Source organism: Xenopus laevis, chromosome 5S (assembly GCF_017654675.1).
Source record: "Xenopus laevis strain J_2021 chromosome 5S, Xenopus_laevis_v10.1, whole genome shotgun sequence".
NCBI lineage: Eukaryota > Metazoa > Chordata > Amphibia > Anura > Pipidae > Xenopus > Xenopus laevis.
The window spans coordinates 27679271-27704124 of NC_054380.1; the positions used below are offsets into that span (position 1 = coordinate 27679271).

The window sequence follows — 24854 nt, forward strand, 5'->3', positions numbered from 1 at the left end:
GGGGGAGGAGGGAGGGGGTCTATCTAGGGTAGCGGGGTATGGTTTTTTTTATTAAGGGTTTGTTTCTCCTTCAATTGTTCTCTCTCCACTAAAATAATAAATAATAATAATAATACATTTATGGTCTGATAAAGTTACCTAGAGCAGCTTTTTGTCATCCCTGTTAACTGGTTCGGGCAGATTTTCTTGTGAGTTTCTCATCTTGCCTCATTGGCGCAGCACCCCAGCCAGGGGTTGGTAAATACAGAAGAGCGAAAGATGCTAAAGCTGGTGGACAGTTGGTGAATTGAGGAAAGGCAAAATATGTATGTGAAAGAAGGGAGATGTTAATGAATCATTCAGAGATGTAGAAAGGATAATGTAGTGCCCAGTAACAATACAATATGATATATAATAGAAATGGTGATAGAAAAGGGGTAAAGGTACCTAGAGTGGCTCTTCACAGCCCATCCAATGCAGTCAGTTGAAAGAGACATATATCATCTTATTTTGATTTCTATTACTCAGTAGTGGAGAACATAATGCTCCTGTGACATAGCCCTAAAAATGTGCACAGTAGGGGAGCCCTGAGGTCTGGCCATGACATTGACTCTTACCAAATGTGGTCACTGTATTCTGTATTTTTTTAACATGTACAAAATAAATACAAGGAGCTTTAAGGGACAGTATACCCCCTATTGTTTTAATCATGGAAAATGTTTTTTTTGCTTTCTTGAGCTAAACACCAAAATGAGGAAACTGAAATCAGTCCATATTTGTCAAGCTGTGCCGCCCTCATTACTATTCTGCAGAGTAAAATTATTGATAGATGTATTGCCGTCTAGTGGCCATTCTTCTTAAGTCATCGTTAAAAACAGGTACACAAAGGTCAAATTAACAATGTTTTGGGGTCTTAAATTGAATTTGCTGTGGGGCTCAGTAACATCTAGTTGCACCACTGTCTATTTGTAGTCTATTTATGCCAGTTCAGGTTTCCTACTTATGAAGAATATGTGTGCAACATAAAGCCTTCTTAAGACAGAAGATATTTACTTGTCTTGTGCCATATACATAGCACTGCATTAATACCACAAATGAGAGTTAGACTCTTCCATAAGGCATTATGGGTGAAGAAATGCAAATCACTCCTTTATGTCCCTGTGGCCAACTATGCATCCAGAACCATTAATTTTTTTTAGCACAGATACAGCCTAATAGTTCAGAGCCATATATATAAACTTGCAGACAGCCTGTTTCAATCTTGTTAGATTTCATCAGTGCAAGATATTGGAACATGACTTCTGATTGGGTAGGACTTGTGGAGTAGCGACGCAGAGAACCTAGCCTGGTTAGAGTGAGACTGTGCTATAAAAACAGCGGTTCTGGATGCATAGTTGGCCAAAGGGACATAAAGGAGCGATTTGCATATCTCCGCCCATAAATGCCTCGTGAAATCCTTTAGGAGTTCCACTTAACATATAACATGGATAAGGCAATGCCTACACTCTATCCTTAATGGATCAGACGATATCTTTGGGGGCACTATTTTTACAGTAAGATTTTGCTCAGTTTTAACCCCAGGATATGATTTCAATACCTCAAATAGAACTCACCCAGCAGCACAGTCTTTGCCAATAACAATTACCAAACATTTCAAATATTCAATTACATTGCTTTTCTATCACAAGCTGAAGAACACAATATACTGTATATCATTTCAATTGCCTGTACATGTCATAAAACAGGAGAACCCAAGTAATGAATCCATGGGAGGCTCACATAGGATATTTGTGCTCTGAGTCATATAGTCAGGGGCGTAATTATAGAGGAAGCAGACCCTGCAGCTTCAGGGGGGCCCAGGAGGTATAGGGGCCCCATGGGCCCTAATTCATATAAAATTTCAATAAATATTGGAGAAACAAGTCAACCCCAAAACATTTTGGGGGCCTGAAAAATAATTTGCTGTGAGGCCCAGTAATATCTAGTTACGCCACTGCATATAGTCATTTTTAAATATTTACCCTTGGCAAAAAGCTCAGCTTTGAAAAACCTTTAGGAAAAGCCTAAGAGTTGATTTTTCTGACAGTTAACATCTGACAAATAGTAAACACATCAGTTTTCATGTTGCCCACACAGAAATAAATCTCTGCATGCAAGAATCTTGTCAATAGAATCAGTACATATGTTATAACCAATAGTATATTAGCTATTTTAACACTTAGGGGCACATTTACTTAGCTCGAGTGAAGGAATAGAATAAAAAATACTTCGAATTTCGAAGTATTTTTTTGGCTACTTCGACCATCGAATTGGCTACTTTGACCTACGACTTTGACTAAAAATCGTTCGACTATTCGACCATTCGATAGTCGAAGAACTGTCTCTTTAATATAAACTTCGACCACCTAGTTCACCGTCTAAAACCTACCGAGCACCAATGTTAGCCTATGGAGAAGGTCCCCATAGGCTTTCCTAGCTTTTTTTGATAGAAGGAAAATTGTTCGATCGATGGATTAAAAACGATTTTTCCTTCTATCATACGAACGAAGGAAATTCGGTAAATCCTTCGACTTCAATATTCGAAGTTGGCTTTCTTCTTATCTTTCTTCAAATTTCCTGGGGCAGACACATGTGCAGTAGAATGAAATAGCTGACTTCTTTGTTAGAGTTCAGCTTTTTGCACTACTGTGCATGCGCGAAGAAAGAAAAAGAAGGAAGACGATCCATCCATGGTGCTCACTTGGATACTTCGAGCTGGTGCAGTTTTCTCCTAATAGGAGCGCTGGGCTGGGGTGTAAGGTAAGTATATACAATCACTTGGGGGTGCCTAACTTTTGGCACCCCCAGGTAAATAGAACCTTTCCTTCTACTTTAAAACAAATTAGGTTAGGGTTTGTACTCATTGCTGACTTTGTACATTAACATAATTGTGTTTATTTTATGTGAATGGAACCAGCCATGATTGCTTATTTTTATCACAAGAGTTCTTTTTCTTGCACAAAGGTTCATAAAAAAATTGTGGAACAGTGTATCTTTCATATATAGGAGTGCATGTACCAATGTTTTATTCAGTAAAATAGGATCCCCAAAATGTGTAATTATTTGGTATTCATTAACTGGTTGGTACAGTGAGTTCCAAGATGTTCATTTAGATGTAATATGTTTTATTTTTAGTACATTATACATAATGAAAGTATTATATTAGTATAAAGCAGCTGCTTATGGGAAATACCATTCTCTTTCATAAAGCCAAGATAAAAGCAAGCATTTTCATTGCATACTCTGCTTTCTCTCCCACTGACAGAACCTTATTTGTCAGACTGCCTAGATAAGAAAGTTAAAGTGAAATATATGTTTTTAGAAAACATGCACCTGACAACATAAAAGCCTGATTTTTCTTTTTAGTTTGTCACACATGGTTGTAAAACTCACACCTGGTTGTAACCAGTCCAATACACGATTTTTTCTTCTATTTTTGAAATTAACTCTGTGTACATGGACAGAAAAAGATCTGGGATTTGGAGAAAGGAGATGTGAAAAATGTCAGGAATTTGCTCTTAAACTAACTACAAAAAATATTTTCACATTTCCTATGTTGGATATGTGTTACGTTTTGTGATAATTCCATGGCTGTGTTACAGCACTTTCTGATGTGAAAAATGTCAGTTAATGCCAGAAACATTACAGCATTGATACATTACAATATAATGTAAAACTTAGGGGCAGATTGGTCAAAGGTCGAAGTGAAAATTCGAGTTAATTTTTGTGTACTTTGACTAGGGATTAGTCCAAATTCAATTTGAATTTGAAAAAAAGTAGAAAATTCAAATTTCGAAATTTATCATGTAATCTCTCTTTAAAAATTGGACTTCGGTCATTCGCCATCTAAAACCTGCCGAATTGCTGTTTTAGCCTATGGGGGACCTCCTATAACCTATGACTAAGGGGCAGATTTACATAGGGTCGAATATCGAGGGTTAATTAACCCTCGATATTCGACTGCCGAATGTAAATCCTTCGACTTTGAATATCGAAGTCTAAGGATTTACCGCAAATCGTTCGATCGAACAATTAAAGCCTTTGAATCGTTCGATTCGAAGGATTTTAATCCATCGATCGAACGATTTTTCTTCGACCTAAAAATTGTTAGAAAGCCTATGGGGACCTTCCCCATAGGCTAACATGGCACCTCAGTAGGTTTTAGGTGGCGTAGTAGGGGGTCGAAGTTTTTTTTAAAGAGACAGTACTTCGACTATCGAATGGTCGAATAGTCGAACGATTTTTAGTTCGAATTGTTCGATTCGAAGTCGTGGTCGAAGTAGCCAATTCGATGGTCGAAGTAGCCAAAAAAAACATTCTAAATTCGAAGTTTTTTTTATTCTATTCCTTCACTCAAGCTAAGTAAATGGGCCCCTAAGTGTCCTTGGTAGACACGAAACGCCCTGGTTCTTAATTTTTGGAAAAATAAAATGTAAGCTTTTTTAACCCTTTGCCATCTGACTCCAGCTTAACTATTTTGTGGGTCCCAGGTTTTTGCCAGCCTCCTTTGAAGTTTCCTGGAGTCGATTGGCGGATTGGTGGAAAAATCAAATCTGATCAAATCAAATCAAAATCTGAATCAAGATCGAATTCGATCTAATGCTCAATTACTTAAATACCTATGATTCAAATTCAATCGAAAACTGACCTATTCGGCCAAAAAAAACCTTTGATTTAATTTTGGTTGGTCTTTTTGAATTTGAATTTGTATGTTTTTCAAATACGAAATTCGACCCTTGATAAATCTGCCCCTTACAGTATACTAGATTAAGTATAAAGAACTAAATGCAAACAGTTTTTAAATCCCATTTTGAACTCCAGGCTAAATGGGACCACAAGCAACTTTCCACTTCCCTTTGTAATAAGCATAAAGGTGTTAAACTTTATTTGTATTTTCCTTTTCCCATGTTATCCTGAACATTACATTACATAGATGCAGGGAGCATACCCCTACACTGCTTTTTTTTAGAAAAATAGAAAAAGTAATATGGAGCTGTTTTAATTATTTTACCTTTTTGCCAAAATTCTGCAAAGGAAGAATATAAAATATAAAATTCAGCTATCAAATAATTTGTTGAAGTGCAGGTTTAGAAACTGCCAGAAACAATTTGACCAATGGAAAAATAAACAAGACTACAGGAAAAAACCCTCAATAGAAATAATCAGCAGGATTTGGTTTGGGATTTGGTCTTCTTCAGCAGGATTTGGATTCAGTGGAATACAATTGCTTGGCCCAACTGAATCAGAATCCTTAAAAACATGTGACTGATATACAAACAAGAAAGTTGTACATTTGATTCTCTTAACCCTGTTTTAGAATATTTTAAAATGTTTTGCCCTGGACCGAAATTCATATATTTTATAATATTTTCTGTGACAGACATAGATGAATGTGCTGCAGGAACCCACAATTGCAGACCTGATCAAATCTGCTCCAATCTGAGAGGTTCTTTCAGCTGCCAATGCCCCAGGGGACTTCAAAAAAGAGGGGATCAATGTGTTGGTGAGTATCCCATCTCTGAATACTTTAGTATTAGTAAAATTGTACATAACATAATAGTACATTTATTAAATCTTTATTCACTTTACAGTAGTAGATATAGCCCACCACTTAATTTTTTTTTAAAAAGTAAATAGGTATTCAGCTGCTACAATAAACCCTCTGTCCCATTGCTATTTAATCCATTGCAAACCTTATGTAATCTAATTAAAGTTTTTGTTTATTTAATCAATCATTCCTTTCAAACTAGTTTTTATTCATTCCCTACATATTCTAAATATATTCTAAGTTAAGGTGGACATACACGGGCCGATAAAAGCTGCCGACAGACCGAGTCGGCAGCTTATTGGCCCGTGTATGGGGCCCTCCGACAGGCTTCACCGATCGAGATCTGACCGAATTTGAATTTTTAATTTGACCGTTGATAAATCTGCCCATTAATAAATCTTGAATTTTACTAGTTTTAAAGAAATACTTTTTTTAGAGATTTGTGAAAAAAAGAAATGTGTTAGTAAATAGGCTCCGTAGAATCAAATGTTACAATATTTTTTGTCTAACTTACTATGACTTTAATCTGATTTAACAAAAATAAAAAACTTGGGGGACTATTTTTTAAACCTCATATCTTTCTGGTAGAGTTTTTAAAAGGGAAAACTCTAATTTTTAGAGGGGAAATATAATCGATTTATTATGCTCCAAAACTGCTAAAATCCAAATCTGAAAACACTAAAACCTGTTGAAATCATGTCAATGGCAGACGTCCCTTTAATAATTTGAAAATGTTTCTTGCCTTCATGATCTGGTCTCGTTTTCGTTCGATAATCCAAAATTGCGTTTTTCGGGCGACAACTCAAAAGAGTTGCTCAATTTGAGTGTCTAATTTAAAAAGTTACAAACCCAATTGTCGAACAATTTTGTCTCTACTTTTTTTTCCCATTTGACTTTTTGATCTGAATTGTTAGTAAATTAAGTCAGATTGATGGAAGTTTGGTAAGCTTTTTATTATTAAATAATGGGAAAATTGAGTTGAAATAAATAGAAAATATTCAAAAAACTTGAAAATCTCAAATGTGCCCTTAAGAAAAAAAAAACTTTGACATCATAAAAACATGAAAAACTTTGAAACAATGAAATCACAGTTTCTAGTTCTTGATATCTTACATTGAAAAATAGCTAAGAATTTGAAAATACTACTCCCACTGACTTCTTCATAAACTCGCCAGCTTTTAGATGCAAAATTTAATTATTCAAGTTTTTTGCTCTTGATAAACATCAAGGGTCAGATTTATCAAGGGTCAAATTTAAAAACTTGGAAATTCGATTTCAAAAAGACAAACCGAGATTTATTTTAAAAACAATCGAGGGTTTTTTTGGCCAAATAGGTCCGAATTCGAATCGTACGAATCAAAATTTTTCCCAAAAAAAACTTTTTTCACCAATTGACTCCAAATAGGTTCTAGGAGGTCCCACATAGGCTAAAACAGCAATTCGGCAGGTTTTAGATGGCAAATGGATGAATTCTAATTTTTAAAGAGAGAGTACATGATAAATTTTTAAATTCTAATTTTCGATTTTTTTTCAAATTCAAATCGAATTTGGACTATTCCCTAGTCAAAGTAATGTCTTGTCTTGTGCATTGTGAGCACCCAGGCCATCACTGGATAACTGGATCAATTAATCACTGTAGTTCATTACTAGGACTAAATACAGGTATGGGAGTTTTCTGAATAAGGGGTCTTAATCTTCAAAATGGAGTCTATGGGAGATCCCCTTTCTGTAATTTTTTAGCTTTTTTGGATACTGTGTTTCCATATTATGGATCTCATACCTCAAATCAAAAGCAATACTGTTAATTAATGATGGGCGAATTTGTCCCATTTCGCTTCACCACTAATTTCGCGAATTTCCCGTGAAATTCACGTAACTGGGCGAAAAATTCACGAAACACCGATTTTGATTTAAAATCAATGGGCATCTGTTAACCGTCGATGGTGTCACAGTTGGCGCCAGTGTCGGAACGGTCGCCGGCATCAAAAAAACTTTGTGCAAATTCGCCAATCACTACTGTTAATAATTGACAAGCGCTATTTTCTCTTGATTTGCGTGGCGTTAATAAGTGAAATAAAATGTTGTTGGCTTTCCTGTTCTTTGCAACTTGTTTGATATGTGTTAGAAAAATCTCATAGTGAAAGTTTTACTTTGACCAATCCTTTGACAAGATGAATGAAAAAGTTATAACAGTAATTACAAAATGTTTTACAAAGATTGACATTGACAGTGGATTTGTTATGCACAGCAACTGCATTTGATTCTATTTTCCTGCTTAAACAGACATTGATGAGTGTGCATTATCGTCATTTTGTCATCATCATTGTGTTAACACATTTGGTTCATACTATTGCCAGTGCAATCCTGGGTTTCAGCTTTCAGCCAACAACTATAGCTGCATAGGTGAGTATTAATAAATTTCAATTAAAATATGCATCATTTTTAGAAATAAATGTCAGCTGTTAAACAACACATAAAAAACAATGTTGTTTTTTTAAACACTTTATTTTATTTTCTACATTTAACAATAAAAAATATATAAAAACTAAGTTTGCCATGAATTTGTTTTAATCAGAATTAGATGTTCAGCTTAACCACTGATAATAAAAGGGTGGTTTGCTCTGATCATTTCATTTTCAATTTCATTTGAACTCATTTTGAAAAGGGGAGTATTATAACCCTTTAACAGTCCCTCTCATTTACAAGTTGGTTTAAATGTAACCATGGAATATGCTGCTGAATTAAGGGGGTTATTTATCAAGGTCCGAATTTATCTCAGTATTGGCTGCTACAAACTCCAATCTAACCCGCTCGGGTTTTTAACGCTTATTTATTATTACATTTTCCCGAAAATTACCTTTGCGGGAAAAGCTCAGATTTCGACGATTTTTTTGTGAATTTTCCCCTGAAAGCTCTGAAACATTGTGATATTGCCCAAAACCCCCAACAAAACCAAAAATCAATGGGACTGTTCCCATTCACTTTTATGCAACCTCGACAGGTTTGAGATGCCGAGTTTTTATATTCGGGCTTTTTAGCCCTCTGGGTTTAATTCCAAAAAATTTGTGATTTTTTTTTTTATAAAATTGGACCTTTAAAAAAAATCACAAATTTTTCGGAATTTTTTTTAAACCCGAGGGCTAAAAAGCCCGGAATTTCGGGTATTCGGAGATTAGTAAATAACCCCCTTAGTGTGTAACATGTAGGGGATCTTAGGGCAACCCTATTTATATGATAGGTAAAATATAACACCTCCTAAAAAGACATATTTATCTCTTAAAGGATAACTATACTCCCAAAATGAATACTTAAGCAACAGATAGTTTATATCATATTAAGTGGCATATTAAAGAATCTTACAAAACTGGAATATATATTTAAGTAAATATTGCCCTTTTACATCTCTTGCCTTGAGCAAACATTTCGTGATGGCCTGTGTGTTGCCTGGATCACCTGACCAGAAATACTACAGCTCTAAATGTAACAGGAAGAAGTATTGAAGCAAAAGACAGAACTCTGTCTGTTAATTGGCTCATGTGACCTAAGAAGTATGGTTTGTTGGTATGTTTGTGTGCACAATGAATTGTACGATCCCAGGGGGCGGCCCTTTTTTTTAAAATGGCAGTTTTCTATTTATGATTACCCAATGGCACATACTACTAGTAAAGTATATTATTACGAAAATGGTTTATTTACATGAAGCAGGGTTTTACATATGAGCTGTTTTATGCGATATCTTTTTATAGGGACCTACATTGCTTGGGGAGTATCATTTCCTTTAATAAAGAGTAAGGCAGTGGCATGCTTACAGCAGAAGCATCTACAAACCACTCCTGAAGGTCTTGCAGCAGATCTGAATGAACTTTTATTTTTCTTTAAAATGCTTAGAAAATGTTTGATTGGGTAAATATTATAACTATGCAATTTACTTTGAGCAAAACAATTTACTGCTTATAGAAGTCAAGAATATTTATCTGGGGACCCTTGCTGGACCATTCTCATGCCTCATACTTACCTAACAACATTCAACAGAACTGTGGCAAGCCCTGGCAGCTTGTTATAGAACACCATTAAACATTTTATTAGAACAGCAAGGGAATAGTATCAGAAAAATTGTAAAGTTAGCAACAGGTCACTCCAGTAACCAGTTAGATGTGTGGTTACAAAATTGCTACATTCTAATCTAGATTTTATGTTATATTAATCCTTAAGAATTCTTTGAATAAATTACAGGCTGGTGAAAAAAATGAAGTTTTAGTAAATAACCCCCTAAAAGGCAGATTTATCAAGGGTCGAATTTCGAATTTGAAGTTCAAATTCAGAAATAATCGAATAGGTCCGTTTTTTATCGAATTCGAATCATATGAATTGAAGTAATACTGTATTCGAATAGTACGATTCAAAGTTTTTCCCCCAATTGACTCCAAATAGGTTCTAGGAGGTCCCCCATAGGCTAAAACAGCAATTTGGCAGGTTTTAGATGGCAAAAGGTCGAAGTCGAATTTTTAAAAAGACAGTACATGATAATTTCGAAATTCAAATTTTTGCATTTTTTCAAATTCAAATCAAATCTGGACTATTCCATAGTCGAAGTACACAAAAATTATTTCGAAATTAGAATTTTTTTAATTCGGATTTTCACTTAGACCTTTGATAAATCTGCCCTAGGAGGCAGATTTATCAAGGGTAGAATTTCGAATCGAAAAACTTCGAAATTCAAATTCATAAAGACCAACCGAAATTTAATCTAAGTTTTTTTGGCCGAATAGGTCAGTTTTTGATTGCATAGGTCCATCGAATTTGAATTGTACTAATCGAAGTAATAGCTCATTCAATCGAATTCAATTTGAAGTTTTTCCAAAAAAACCCTTTGATTCTGAATTCTTTTAATTCGAATTTTAACTTCGACCATTGATAAATCTGCCCCAAAGTGTTGAGAAAAGGGGCTCATTGTCATTGCATAGCAGTAGCTTTAGTCACAAATATTATTCTGTTCCAGAAGACCCATTATAGTAGGTTTTCCAAGCTCAAGAGCTAAGAAGATATTTCATTTATAGTAAAAGTGAAAAGAAAATAAACCTAATTATTTGGGCTCAGGTTTATAGTATACATAAACATTATTACTATTTTTTTATTTCTACATTACATTATCAGTCACTTCAACATATAATGAAAAACTGGTTCCAAATGGCCATCACCTTTGCAAGGTGAGTATTATAAACTCAAACACATATGGACAACTTTTGCTGGAGAATGATTAGAGCTTACCATGACCTTTTGTTTCTATAACTGTCTTCATGCTGCAAGTTAAATATTAGCAACCCCAAGCAAGAAACCTATTGACCCAGCTTTAATCATTCCTAAACATGATAAGGAACTTTAAATGCACTTTTTCAGATGTCGATGAGTGTGCCAGCAGTCCATGCACGCAGGAATGTTACAACATGGTTGGGTCATACTTCTGTCAATGTAATACCGGCTACGAGTTGAGCAGAGATCGAGTTAATTGTGAAGGTAAGATGATTATGCTTTAAACTGAAGGAAAAAAATGTTTACCATTAATGTTCTAAGTTTAACATTTATTAAAATCAGCATTCATGTATTCTTAATTTGCTATTTACTTTAATTACAAGTTTGCCTAAGGTACCAAATAGCAGCCAATCATGTGTTTGGTTTTAAACATATGACTAGTAATGGGCGAATTTCTCCCGTTTTGATTCGCCAAAAAATTTGCAAATTTCCTGCGAAATTTGCGAAACGGTGAAAAATTAGCAAAACTCAAAAATTGACGCTGAAAAGTCACTCACATCAATTTTGACACCGGTGTTAAAGTCAATGGGCGTCCAATTTTTTTGGGAGTTTCGAGAATTTATTCACCGGCGGCAAAACGCAGAAATTTGCTGCGAATTCGCACCAGGCAAATTTATTTTCTCATCACTACATATAACCAGTAAATGGCACCTTCTGATTTGTTGCTGTAGTTGACTAGACTTTCCACCTTTTATTACATTGTCTTCCCTCCTCTTATTTCTTTTAGCTATGTCTACCCTTCTGCTATCTGATTTCAAAACAATATTGACACATTAAAATGTAATGGTATTCTCCCGGTATTATGCTCTTAATTCAGAATCCTATTCTATCTTTTTTTTCAATATTTTTATATTGGATACGTACCGTGGAGAGCTGGGTGGCACAAGTTTTATACAAGACTTATGATTCCTTTAATAACTTCTGCATACAGGGTGGTCATCAGGACTCACGGGGCCTCATGCTATTAAGCTATAAGCAAGTAGAAGTTAATATAAAATAACTGCTCTGAGACTGTCTACCCCACTATATAAAGAACAAGAACAAAGAAGGGGAAAATATGGCAGACTTTGATATATGTGCTTTAATCATAACATTTCTAGCACTGACAAGGATATATATCTTCAGAACCGAAAGGAATACAGGTAGAAACAAAACTGCATTATAAAGACTCTAGAATAAAACTTATGGAAATAAAAGTGTTTTGGATCTAAATCATTTAATAACCAAGTAAAAGCCTGTAAAAAAACTGCACTTTTAGTCACAAGAAGGTGGCGCAGGTATAGGATCCGTTATACGGAAACCCATTATTCAGAAAGCTCTGAAATTATGGAAAGGCCATCTCCCATAGACTCCATTTTATCCAAATAATCCAATTTTTTCAAAATGATTTCCTTTTTCTATGCAATAATAAAACAGTACCTTGTACTTGATACAAACTAAGATATAATTAACCCTGATTGGAGGCAGAAACAGACTAATGGGTTTATTTAATGTTTACGTGATTTTCTAGTAGACTTAGGGGCAGATTTATCAATGAAAAAATGTTATCCCTGGTGCAAATACAGCCATTATCATTATTATTATTCATTAGTTCTAACTGTAAATCTTTGAGTAGCTAGTTGGCCCCATGACACTTCCATTTGACTCTTTATTGTTATAGTTAGCAGATGGTTTCTTAGCTTAATTATAAGATAAAGGTTTAAAGAAGTTATAAGGTAATTATATATCAGAGGATTGGGTAAGACCATTGAACACCAAAACCCCATACACATATTAGTAAATCAAAAAACATGGACCCAAAATTATTTTCTTTGGGGAAAATGCACTTGTAAGGGGACATGATTACTCTTTACAAGCACAGTAGAAGACATTATAGACAAATAGCAGTGGTCTTTTTTCTCCATAGAAAATATCAATGCACCAGAGGCCACCCCTTTACATTATTAGAGGAACCAAATTTATCTTTGAAGCGGTATAATTGGCTCTATACTGTAAGGGAGTGAGGTTGGGGAATGCCCTGCCAGTTGAAGTTGATAATTTCTTGGACAAGCACAGTATCTGAAGCTCTAGTGATCTTAAGATCTATAACTAGTTAGTATAGATACTGGTATATATGTGAGTGTATAGACAGATCTGTATAAGTACAGGTATGGGACCTGCTATCCAGAATGCTCGGGACCTGGGGTTTTCCCATAATTTAGAACTTCATACCTGAATGCTGAAAATCATTTAAATATTAAATAAACCCAATTGAATTGTTTTCCAACCAATAAGGATTATTTATACCTTAGTTGGGATCACATACAAGGTACTGTTTTGTTATTGCAGAGAAAAAGGGTTTAGTTTTTTACTAAAACTCAACTTTTTTCAATTCAAAATTAGACCAAACTCCCAGACCAGAATCCCCTTAATTTAACAATAAAACTTCTTGAGAAAATCGGTGCAACAAAATCGACCTTCAATTTGAATTGTGCGACTTTTTCTAATTGTCGCTCCAAAAATGTGACTATTGAATTGTAGCCCAGAAAACTCCATTTTATTGGACTGTCAAACTAAAACCAGTGCTAACAGCCTAAAACTATTGAGAGGTAAAAAACATGTTCCAGGCGTTTAAGGGACCATCTGCCCTTGACTTTTATATGATTTGACAGGTTTTAGATTTTGGTTTAGATTTTAATTTTGGCTTCAATTTTTTAGCAGCTTCAGAGCATAATAAATCTTGAAACACTCAAGGTTTTCCCCTTTAAAAATTCAACCAGAAAAACTAGAGGTTTAATAAATAGGCCCCTAAAATCTACACTGTATAAAAAAAATTGAATCAATGAATACTAATGGCTACCACAATTCTCTATGTATGCAGCCATAACTTCGATTTTTAGCAGCTTCAGAGCATAATAAATCTTGAAAATTTCAAGTTTTTTTTACTCTAAAAATTCAATTTTTTTCCCATTTAAAAACTCTACCAGACAAAATTTGAGGTTTTATAAATAGGCCTCCAAAATCTACAGTATATAAAAAAAATGTAATTAATGGATACTTCTTTTCTACGTATGCAGCCATAACTTAGAGTTTTTTAAGGTAGCTGATCATATGTAGAAAATTTCTGGAAGCTTTTGGACAGTGACGGGTGAATTTTCTCCATTTTGCTTTGCCAAAAAAATTTGCAAATTTTCTTGTGAAATTCTCAAAATGGCAAAAAAATTGTGAAATGGGAATTTTGATGTCAGTGTCAATTCCGATGCCTGGCGACATTTCTGACATGCATTAAAGCCAGTGGGCACCTATTAATTGTCGCCGGCATCGGAATCGTCGCCAACGTCAGAAATGTCGCCAGCATCAATTTATTCGCCAGAAAAACTAGAGGTTTAATAAATAGGCCCCTAAAATCTACACTGTATAAAAAAAAGTCCAAGTTTTTTTTTCCTCTAAAAATTAAAGGTTTTCCCATTTAAAAACTCTACCAGAAAAATTTGAGGTTTAATAAATAGGCCTCCAAAATCTACAGCATATAAAAAAATTGAATTAATGGATACTTCTTCTCTAGGTATGCAGCCATAATTTTGAGTTTTTTAGGGTAACTGATCACATGTAGAAAATTTATGGAAGTTTTGGACAGTGATGGGTGAATTTCTTCCGTTTTGCTTTGCCGAAAAATTTGCAAATTTCCTGTGAAATTCGGAATTTTGACTCAAGTGACAATTCCGATGCCGGCGACAATTTTGACGCACATTAAAGTCAGTGGGCGCCTATTAATTGTCGCGCGGAGTCAGAATTGTTGCCACCATCAGAATTGTAGCCGGCATCAATTTATTCGCCAGAGGCGATACAAGGAAATTTAACGCGAATTCGCAGCTGGCGAATAAATTCACCCAACACAACTTTTGGAATGTCAAACAAAGGTTAAACTTGCTAATCCTGCAAGATTTATTTGCTGTTCAGCGATTGCAAGTGACTTTTCTTTGCACAAATGTGATTCTTATTGTGCATGAAAAGATTATGTTTGACAGAATTAGATTTTTTATTTAAGTGTAAATATTTTCATATTCTCAGCAAATGTTGTTAAATTACTCAATTTAGTGTTCAACTGAAGAGGCGTTTCAGCTTACAGAGCATATGCTCAGGGAATAAACAGCATTTGATGCAGAGAAAACATGACATTTAAAAGGCGTAAAGTAATTGTGGTGGCTAAAAAAATAATATTTCATCATTTATCTGGCAAAACACATTCCTTACAAAACATCTAACATCAATAAAGTTTTGATATACTGCATTTTATTTATGAGAAATAATGTTCTAAGTATTGAGTTATATTTCTATGAAGCTTACAAACTACTATTATCTGGATAATCATTATGAGTAAATATGGAGGCTTATTTCTCAACATTCTCATTTAAGTGGTTTTAGAAGTTCTAAGCTCTAAGCTCACATTCTCTAAAACCAAGTCATTGGGGGGTCATTTATAAAGTTTGCACAAATTTATTTACATATGGTACTGCCCATGTTTTCTGAACACTAAATTATTCCACTGCTGTGCACATCTTTCTGTTTTTGCGAATTCGCATTTCAAGCAAATGTTCACAAACTGCTTGCAAATTAGATAGTTGTTTGCGTGACTGTTGTGTGCGAAAATAGAGTTGACCGCAATTTAAATTCGCAGTTTGCAAACTGTTTTGCAAATATTTTTACCTCCACCAAAAATGTGCAATTTTTGCCACATTTAAAAAGCTCTTGTAAACATTCACAGTGTGAAAAATAATTTCCAATTCTGTTTGCACATTAAATACACCACTCTTATCCACCTTTATAAATATAACCATGAACAGGACAAATATATTCACTGTGCTAATCATTCTCCGCTGCGTGAAGTTTATAAATGAGACACCCTAAAAAATATTTAAATATCTGAATAAAAAAAGTACAAAGCTCTAAACAATGCGCTAAAAAATACAAAACCTTTAAAAAGTTTTTCAGACATTTCCTAGTGTAAATAAATCCAAAAACCTCTAAAAGTCCGAATTGATTAAAAGGGGTCCAACAAGATCAGTGCAACTCCAATTGACTTCTATAGTACCTCGACAACTTTTACTTGGCAAATTTTTGTATTAGAGGTTTTCGTGGTTTTTACACTTAGGGGCAGATTTATCAAAGGTCGAATTTCAAAGTGAAATATACTTTTGAAATTCGACCATTGAATGGCTATACTTCAGGGCACATTTACTAAGCTCGAGTGAAGGATTAGAATAAAAAATACTTTGAATTTCGAAGTATTTTTTTGGCTACTTCGACCATCGAATTGGCTACTTCGACCTTCGATTACGACTTTGAATCGAAAGATTCGAACTACAAATCGTTCGACTATTCGACCATTCCATAGTCAAAGTACTGTCTCTTTAAAAAAACTTCGACCACCTACTTCGCCACCTAAAACCTACTGAGCACCAATGTTAGCCTATAGGGAAGGTCCCCATAGGCTTTTCTAGCAATCTAAAATCGTTCGATCGATGGATTAAAATCCTTCAAATCGTTCGATTCGAAAGGATTTAATCGTTTAATAGAACGATTTTTCCTTCGATCGACCGAATTGCGGTAAATCCTTCGACTTCGATAGTCGAAGTCGAAGGATTTAACTTCGATGGTCGAATATCGAGGGTTAATTAACCCTCGATATTCAACCCACAGTAAATGTGCCCCTTCGACTTCGAATATCGAAGTCAACGTTTTTTATACCAAATTTGATCGTTTTGTGGTCGAAGTAAAATCGTTCGGATCGAACGATTCGACCGATTTCATGGATCGATCGAATGATTTTACTTTGACTACAAAAAACGTAGAAAAATGCATTAGAAGGTCCCTATAGGCTAACATAGCACTTCGGCAGGTTTAATTTGATGAACTATTGAAGTCAAAGTTTTTTTAAAGAGACAGTACTTAGATTATCGAAGGATCGAATATTCGAACGACTTTACTTCGAATCAAAGTCGAAGTCATAGTGGCCTATTCGATGGTCGAAGTACCCAAAAATTTACTTCGAAATTCAAACTTTTTTAACTTCGAAAATTCACTCGAATTCACTTCGACCCTTGATTAATCTGCCCCTTAATAAATCTCAAATTTTGTAGAGCTTTTAAGAAATATAGGATAACCAAAAATGTTTCGAGATTCGTAGAAAACAAAATCACTATTCAATTGTTAGTTAACACATGAGGTATTTTGGATATGTCAAATAGCGGATTTTTACATGAGTTATTGTGTGAGTTTCATCATTGGAGATTGTCGACTGGATATTTTCCATGACACTATGATTGAAACTAGGGGTCCATTTACCAAGATATTAGTCATTTTTTTTCTCCCCTTCTCCTTGCAGTTTCTTCTTTTGTCAATAGTCTGATCTGCAGGTTCCCACTATCCTTTCTTTTTACTAACTGTAACCAAGTCTACTTTAACAAATATCATGATCAACAAAACTATTAATTGTCTGACACCATATGATCTTGTTTTACAGATATTGATGAATGCAGAACATCTAACTATTTGTGCCAATACGAATGTGTCAATGAACCAGGAAGGTTTTCCTGCATATGTCCTGAAGGCTATCAACTTGTTGGAACTCGAACATGTCAAGGTTTGTACAATCACCCAATTAAGGCGCAGTTTTGGTTAAGATGATACAATATTTAAATCTGACTTTAGCAACATACAGTACTGATTCATTACCTGACTCAAGAATATAATAATTATTTAAACATGAATTTAATCCCCTGGGGTGTTACACATTTTTCCCATGCTAAAACTGAGAAGCCTTATACAACTTGAGATGGAACTTTCCCAATCTCCCTTATCTTACTTTTAAGGCCCTATCTTACTTTTAACTAGTGGCTGCAAACATGGCTGCCCAAACTGGTACTTCCTTCTGTCTACTGACATCATACAGTGGACCAGATGCTAATGAATTAGAAAACATTATTTAATGGTTAATCAGATGACCACTTATAGGCAAGATTCAATTTGAGGAGAAGAAATTCAGTTCCAGTTTTTCCCATAGACATTTTCATATGATAAACAGTAATAAATATGTTTTTCTTCTTGAATTGCATCTGGTTCTATGAGACCATTTGAAATTGAATAAGGAAATGTGTGAAGATGATTTATCTCGGGCATAGTAGAAACCAGGGATTGTATGCTGTTGAGATAGGTATGAAAATACAAATGCTTCTAAATCCAATTTGCTCAATTAAATGAAGTAGAGATGAGTGGCATAGCAATGACTTCTTGTTGAGAAACTGGCAAAATAAACAATTAATATGTATGTATAAAAGGTTTTGTTAAGGGTTGTCATGCTTAAGCATTAAAGAATTCTGTTCATGGTAAATCAAATTACACGGTCTTCTTATTCTCTCATGTTATTTCTTGTTTGGTAGTAATGCTACATCAGTTTTGCACTTCGACAGCTGGGGGAATTCCAATTCTTAGTTCAGTAACCCAGATTTTGTTGTAAGATTCCTGCTCTCTGCCTAAGGGTCTATTTGTCACATAAATAAATAAATGATGATGATGATGATGATGATAATAACATGGCAGGGAGAAAGAGATTGAAGCTGTGAGCACAGAATATGAAGCATGTGTCAGCTCTATAAAATGTTTTGTTTGTGTAAAGGGCACTTTAGGCAGATCTTTAGTTGTCCTTTATGGTACAGAGCATGTTTTGCCTTCTGACTACCTATACAAAAGTAAGAAGGATTCAACAATCAACAGGGTTAAGTGGAATAATCAGTAGTATAGACAGAATAACAAATGATAAACACACAAGTAAGGCTGGAAACAGTGGCGTAACTAGATGTTAAAAGGGCACACAGCAAATTGATTTTTTTGTAGAAATTGTCATTAATTAGGGCCTCATGAGGCCCCTTATACTTCCTGGGCCCCCTGCAGCCACAGGGTCTGCTTCCTCTGTATTTACACCCTAGGTTGGGAAAAAGGATAGGGATGCTTAGAACAGCAGTTAAATAGCAGCCATAAAGCCATAGACTGTCTTTAAAAATCTAAAGAACAGGAAAATAAACCAGATTGCCCATGAGCAGAATTTCAAATTATGTTTTATTCATAATATAAATAGATATCAATGAATGTGATACGGATGCTTATGAATGCGGAGAAGATACCACGTGTTGGAATTATTATGGTGGATACCGATGTTACCCAAGCAACCCTTGTCAGGAACCATATGTTCTCACATCTGAAAAGTAAGCATTTTCTTAAAACAGGTTCATATACAAATTCATGGATATCTCTTTCTAAACTCGTTACCATATCCCCCAAAAGGAAAATTTACATATTTTGAAAGCAAAATGCTAATTATATGAAGAAAAGCTTTAAATGCAGTATATAAATAAATTGCTGAATGAGTTGGAGCCTGTTCCATTTCCCAGCAAATCGATTCTACATTCAAATACAGGAGTTTAAGCAGGAAATGTCACTTGCAGTGGTCCTGTTTTTTCAACTGTATAGTTTATAGTAAAAAAACAAGCTCTGAAACTTTCCAAAGTTGATTTCTAGAATAATGGTCCAAAACCAGTGGCTCATGGACAACATGTTGCTCACCAACCCCATTGATGTTGCTCCCAGTGGCCTCAAAGCAGGTTCTTATTTTTGAATTCTTGGCTTGGAGGCAAGTTTTAGTTGCATAAAAACCAGGTATATTGCCAAAAAGAGCCTCCTGTAGGCTGCCATTCCACATAGGGACTATCGAATAGCCAATCTCAGCCCTTACTTGGCATCCCCAGGGACTCGGCCTCATGAGTACAAACATGTTGGGATCCCCTGGTCTAGAAGATTCTTGGTGTAGTTTATAGCCTGCATTCGGCCTCGTGTTTTTATATGGTCATGAAACTCCTCGGTAACTAATAATATCCTTATATTTTACAAGAGGGGGTACTTTATTCACTATATAAACAGTTCTAGGTGATGTCATCAGTTAGAAATGGAGCTTAGTGATGTCAATTTGTCACATGACTCACTAAAACTTGTGTATTATAATAAATCATTTTTTAATTTTATAATAAATAAAGTACCCCTTGTTGGAAAATATGAGGATATTAGAAGTAACCTCAGCATTCCATGACCTGTATAAAAGCACTCAGTCTTGGGCTTTTTGCTTTTATATGGTCATGGAACTCCTCTGTGACTTATAATAGCTTTATATGTAACAATTGGGGGTCACCAGTCCTTATTTTCTGAGGGTTCCAGTACCTTCTTCCCTTGCATACATCCTCAAGCAACCACACAAACAATTATATAATATAGAGAAATGTACCATATGCAATAAAACCATATTTTCAACTGTATACTATGTGCCTATATATATGCCTATATTGTATAACTGTGTGTGAAAGTAGTTATTTTTGGAATATTTTGGGGGTTTTATCCATATGCAAACCATGTTTGCAACATTCTTTCTTGCAGAGGAAGACTTTTTAAAAGTGTACTGCACCTTAAAATTAACTTTTATAATGATGTAGACTGTGGTATTCTAAAACAACTTGCAATTTCTCTACATTTTCAAATTTGTCTTGAATATAACTTTAAGACGTGTTCAAAAATAATATTCTTCTTTTTCAGTCGGTGTATCTGCCCTGTTGCAAATCCTCTGTGCCGGGACCAGCCATACAGCATTCTCTATAAGTACATGAGCATTCATTCAAACAGACCAGTACCTTCTGATATCTTTCAAATTCAGGCTACCATGATTTACTCTAATACAATCAACACATTCAGAGTTAATTCTGGAAATGAAAATCAAGATTTTTACTTGCGGGTAAGAACAGTGTTTCTGCTCCTTAAGAAATGGTTCTGAAATAAAATGATGATGATGGTGGTGATGATACAATTCCATAGAAATGTGAGATTAGCACAAAAATGAATGCCTGTTTTCATTCGGAATAACAGACAGTGACAGATCACTTATGACATAAATATAACTAAATAGTGGCAGATTTATCAAAATTCAATATTGAGGGCTTTTTTTTTGTTTCTTTTCGCACAAACCTGAAATTTGAAAAATCTGCCCCCAAACGAACAGCTACCATGCTTACAAAAATAATAACTACTTATATTTAACAAAAACATCATCAACAGGTGTATATAAAGTGCCAACATATTCCATAGCATTCATTAAAATATAATAGCTCTGCCCACATCTTTTCACTCCATCAGTGAAAAGACACTGATGGAGTGAAGATAACAATGTTCACATTTTGAACAAGATTGTTGGTTTGAACAAGGTGTAAAAAGGCCATTCATGTTCAAGTAGAGAAACCATCCCTAAACAGATAAGGGGGTCTTTGACAACACTTGTCTGCTACATACAACGCTGTTCTAACATCTTTACCACAGCTGTTTCACAAAACATCACACCTTAATTTATGCAACTCTCACAAGTAACACCTGTCTCTTTGAATTGCATGATGCCTTGTCAATTCTATCATAGTATCAACACAGCATTTACAACATCTAGTTTCAATTGTCACCTCTCTGGATAGTTACATTGCACCAATGTGACTGGATTATAGGAAGGTTTTATATGATTTCCTGTACCAGTTAGTTAAACTGAAGACGCTGCTCGGATGAGTAGTGAAAGATCTTCAATGATTACTCAGGAAGTGTTGCTCTAGATTTATTTCTACTAGATACTGTCAGGATTGGCTCCCTAAATCCAGAACTAGTGCTAAACTCCCGGTCATGGCTCGGTCTTCTGCCTTTAGCAACTGCCTTTGGCTTTGGGAGGAGCCAAATGAACAAATTGGTTAACCAGTATCTACTACATTTAAGAATGTCCTATATGAGCTTACCGCTGTCACCGATGGGCCCGGGTGCACACGCCCCAGACCTTCAGCAAGGGGAGTCAAACACCAGGAAAACGTCAAAAAAAGGCTGGCAAAAGCCTAGGGCCACGAAGTAGCAATGCAAGAGTCAGGTTGTAAAAGAGTTAAAATGACCAGCCTATGAGTAAGTGTCCTTGGTACCTTGGTAGACACGAAACGCGTCAGGCCTGTTTTCTTAATTATGGATAATAAATGTAAGCTCTTTTAACTCTTTTACAACCTAACTCCTGCATTACTACTTTGTGGGCCTAGGCTTGTGCCAGCCTCTTTTGAAGTTTTCTTTGGGAGGAGCCCTCTGATACCAGATGCTGCCAGGTCTAAAAATGAGGAGCTAAGCAGAAGACAAGCAAAAGGGTCAGATCATACACTGTAGTTTGGAACGGAAGGTATATCAGCTACTGGAGGTATAATTAATACAACAAGTTCAAACAAGCAAGGGATCAGTCCAGGCAGAGTTCAAGCGGTAGTCAGACAGGCAAGTGGTCGATTCAGGCAGAGTTCATACACGGTCAAATCAGGCAGAGGTCAGTTCAGGCAGAGTTCAAGCACAAGTCAGACAGGCAAGGATCAAAACAGGAGTATTCAGACAGAATAAACGCAGCCAGGAACAATATATCAATGATATTGACCTAACAAAGGGCAATGAGTTTTGGCCAAAGGCTACTTAAAATATTCAAACTTCACACCAAAAACGCGATGATGTCATACAATTGACGCATAAAACCCGGAAGTGTGAGCCACACACACCATAGGAAGGCAAATACCGGAGGGGAGAGGATCAGGGCTGCGGTTGGCCCCTAGACCACCAGGTAACCTCACAGATACTCTATCAGTGTGTACATCATCAAACAAGCCTAAATGATCTCAATGATCAAACATCATACTCAAATTCATGACTGCAAAATGATATTATTTGTAGACATATACAGCCGAAGGCAACATAATGTTTACAATAGGTAAACACACAATGCACAATACAATACATCATGTTAAACATTTATGAAGTCTTCACTGGATTTCCAATGGATGTAATTTACTTCTAGTAGCCATCAATATAAAGTAATCCAATCCACTGCATGAGATTTTAGAGGCACTGCAGGTTGAGCATCACATCCAGGTTTTGATAGGGCAGAAATTGATTTATGAATTGATCTCTGCCAAGTAAGAAATCTTGCAAATAAAATATGTAAAACTCTTATGGGTCCAGAATGTTCTTATTGCATGTATGAATTCATACATTTTTATATGTTTTGCAGCATACAAGTGGAATCAGTGCTATGCTTGTTATGGTAAAGCCGTTGACTGGACCAAGAGAATATATTGTTGATCTGGAAATGGTGACAGTAAACAGCGTAATGAACTATCGGTCAAGCTCCATATTGAGGTTAACAATAGTAGTGGGACCACACTCATTTTAAATATGTGAGATTAAGCACTGGGAATTGCCAGATACTATCATCTATGGTACATCACTACTATTTTATTTAAACATTTCATTGAAATTCATTATTCTAAGCTCAGATTAGAAAGGTATTAAAAAACAGCTATAATGTTCAAAAATATATTAAATATATGTGCTACTTATTTGCATTCAGCATTATAATTTAATGTCTGGGTTTGAATTACCAAAATATCAAATTCATTAAAATAATACAACTATAAACATTTTTATCATGTAAATAGTTTGTCAGTAAGACTACACTGATTTGATTTGCTCTATGATTTTTTTTAATTATAGATCATAATTATTACCATTATTCTGGTCGCTTTCCTAACCTTTTTCATTTCAATGAAGTTTAGAAGGTGATCCAGGCAGGTAGAATCTGATGTCATAGAATAGTTATACTGTAGAATAGTTATACTGTATACTGCAGTTTTATTTTAACTTCGAAATTCGACCCTTAGTAAATCTGCCCCTATGTGTCAAGATACATGGTAACCTTTGAGTCCTAAAACCTATTGAACAATATTATATTGTCACCATTAAAGGGGCAGATTTATCAAGGGTCAAGTTGAATTCGAGGGAATTTTCGAAGTAAAAAAATTCGAAATTCGAAGTAATTTTTTGGATACTTCGACCATCGAATAGGATACTACAACTTCGAATTTACTTTGACTTCGATTCAAAGTAAAAATTGTTCGAATATTCGACCATTCGATAATCTAAGTACTGTCTCTTTAAAAAAACTTCGACTTCAATACTTCACCAAATTAAACCTCCCGAAGTGCTATGTTAGCCTATGGGGACCTTCTACAACATTTTTCTAAGTCTTTAGAGGTCGAAGGAAAATCCTTTGATTGATTAATTAAATAGTTTGAAGCATTCGATTTGAACGATTTAATCGTACGATTTAACGATTTTACTTAGATCGTTCGGTGAAAAATACTTCGACTTCAATATTCGAATTCTAAGTATTTTAATTCGATGCTCGAATTTCAAAGTATTTTACACTTCGAAATTCGACCCTTGATAAATCTGCCCCTAAACGTCAACTGAATAGTGCTCTCAATCAGTCATATCTACCAAAGTATGAAGCATTTCCCAAAATACTAATACCGAAATACTTTATGTTTAATAAATTCATAATATATGCCCATGCCATGATTCGTTTACTATTAAAAAAAAAAAAGCAAATCTGATTCATCTAACATCATTTTTATTATTGATAATTCTGTAATCAATGTAAAGTAATGTCTATAATATTTCCTAGATAACATATCTTGAATATGCTATCAAAATATTTCACAGCTTCGGATGTAAGGCTTACCCGTCTATATTCTGCCGCTTGTAATCTTGTTCTCCTTTTACAACTTTGATACAGGTATGGGATTTCTTGTGCAGAAATGCTTTATCCAAAAAAAATCTCTGAATTACAGGCCATCATGCATAGAGTTAAGTTTAGCTAAATTCTTTATTTTTTATTTTTTAGAATCTTTTTTTCCTCTGTAATAATATAACAATACTTTTTAGGTGATGCTAATTATTTTGCATATTTGTGGTAAAACAATCCTATTGGGTTTATTTTATGTTTATATGTTTTTAGTAGTTGTAATTGAGATCCAAATGACTAAGGGGGTTATTTACTAACCTCAGAATGCAA

General features: G+C 35.0%; 1 protein-coding gene across 1 annotated transcript in view; it reads left to right on the forward strand.

Annotated features, from left to right (window-relative positions):
• efemp1.S (EGF containing fibulin extracellular matrix protein 1 S homeolog) overlaps positions 1–23813 on the forward strand; it is a 46122-nt gene extending 22309 nt beyond the window's left edge. Inside the window, exons 5-11 of the mRNA XM_018265093.2 lie at positions 5399–5521; positions 7850–7969; positions 10964–11080; positions 17379–17498; positions 18990–19116; positions 20492–20687; positions 23010–23813. Coding sequence (XP_018120582.1) covers positions 5399–5521; positions 7850–7969; positions 10964–11080; positions 17379–17498; positions 18990–19116; positions 20492–20687; positions 23010–23171 — 965 coding nt within the window. The 3' untranslated portion in view covers positions 23172–23813. The remainder of the gene's footprint in view (positions 1–5398; positions 5522–7849; positions 7970–10963; positions 11081–17378; positions 17499–18989; positions 19117–20491; positions 20688–23009) is intronic.
• Positions 23814–24854: the final 1041 nt, after the last annotated feature.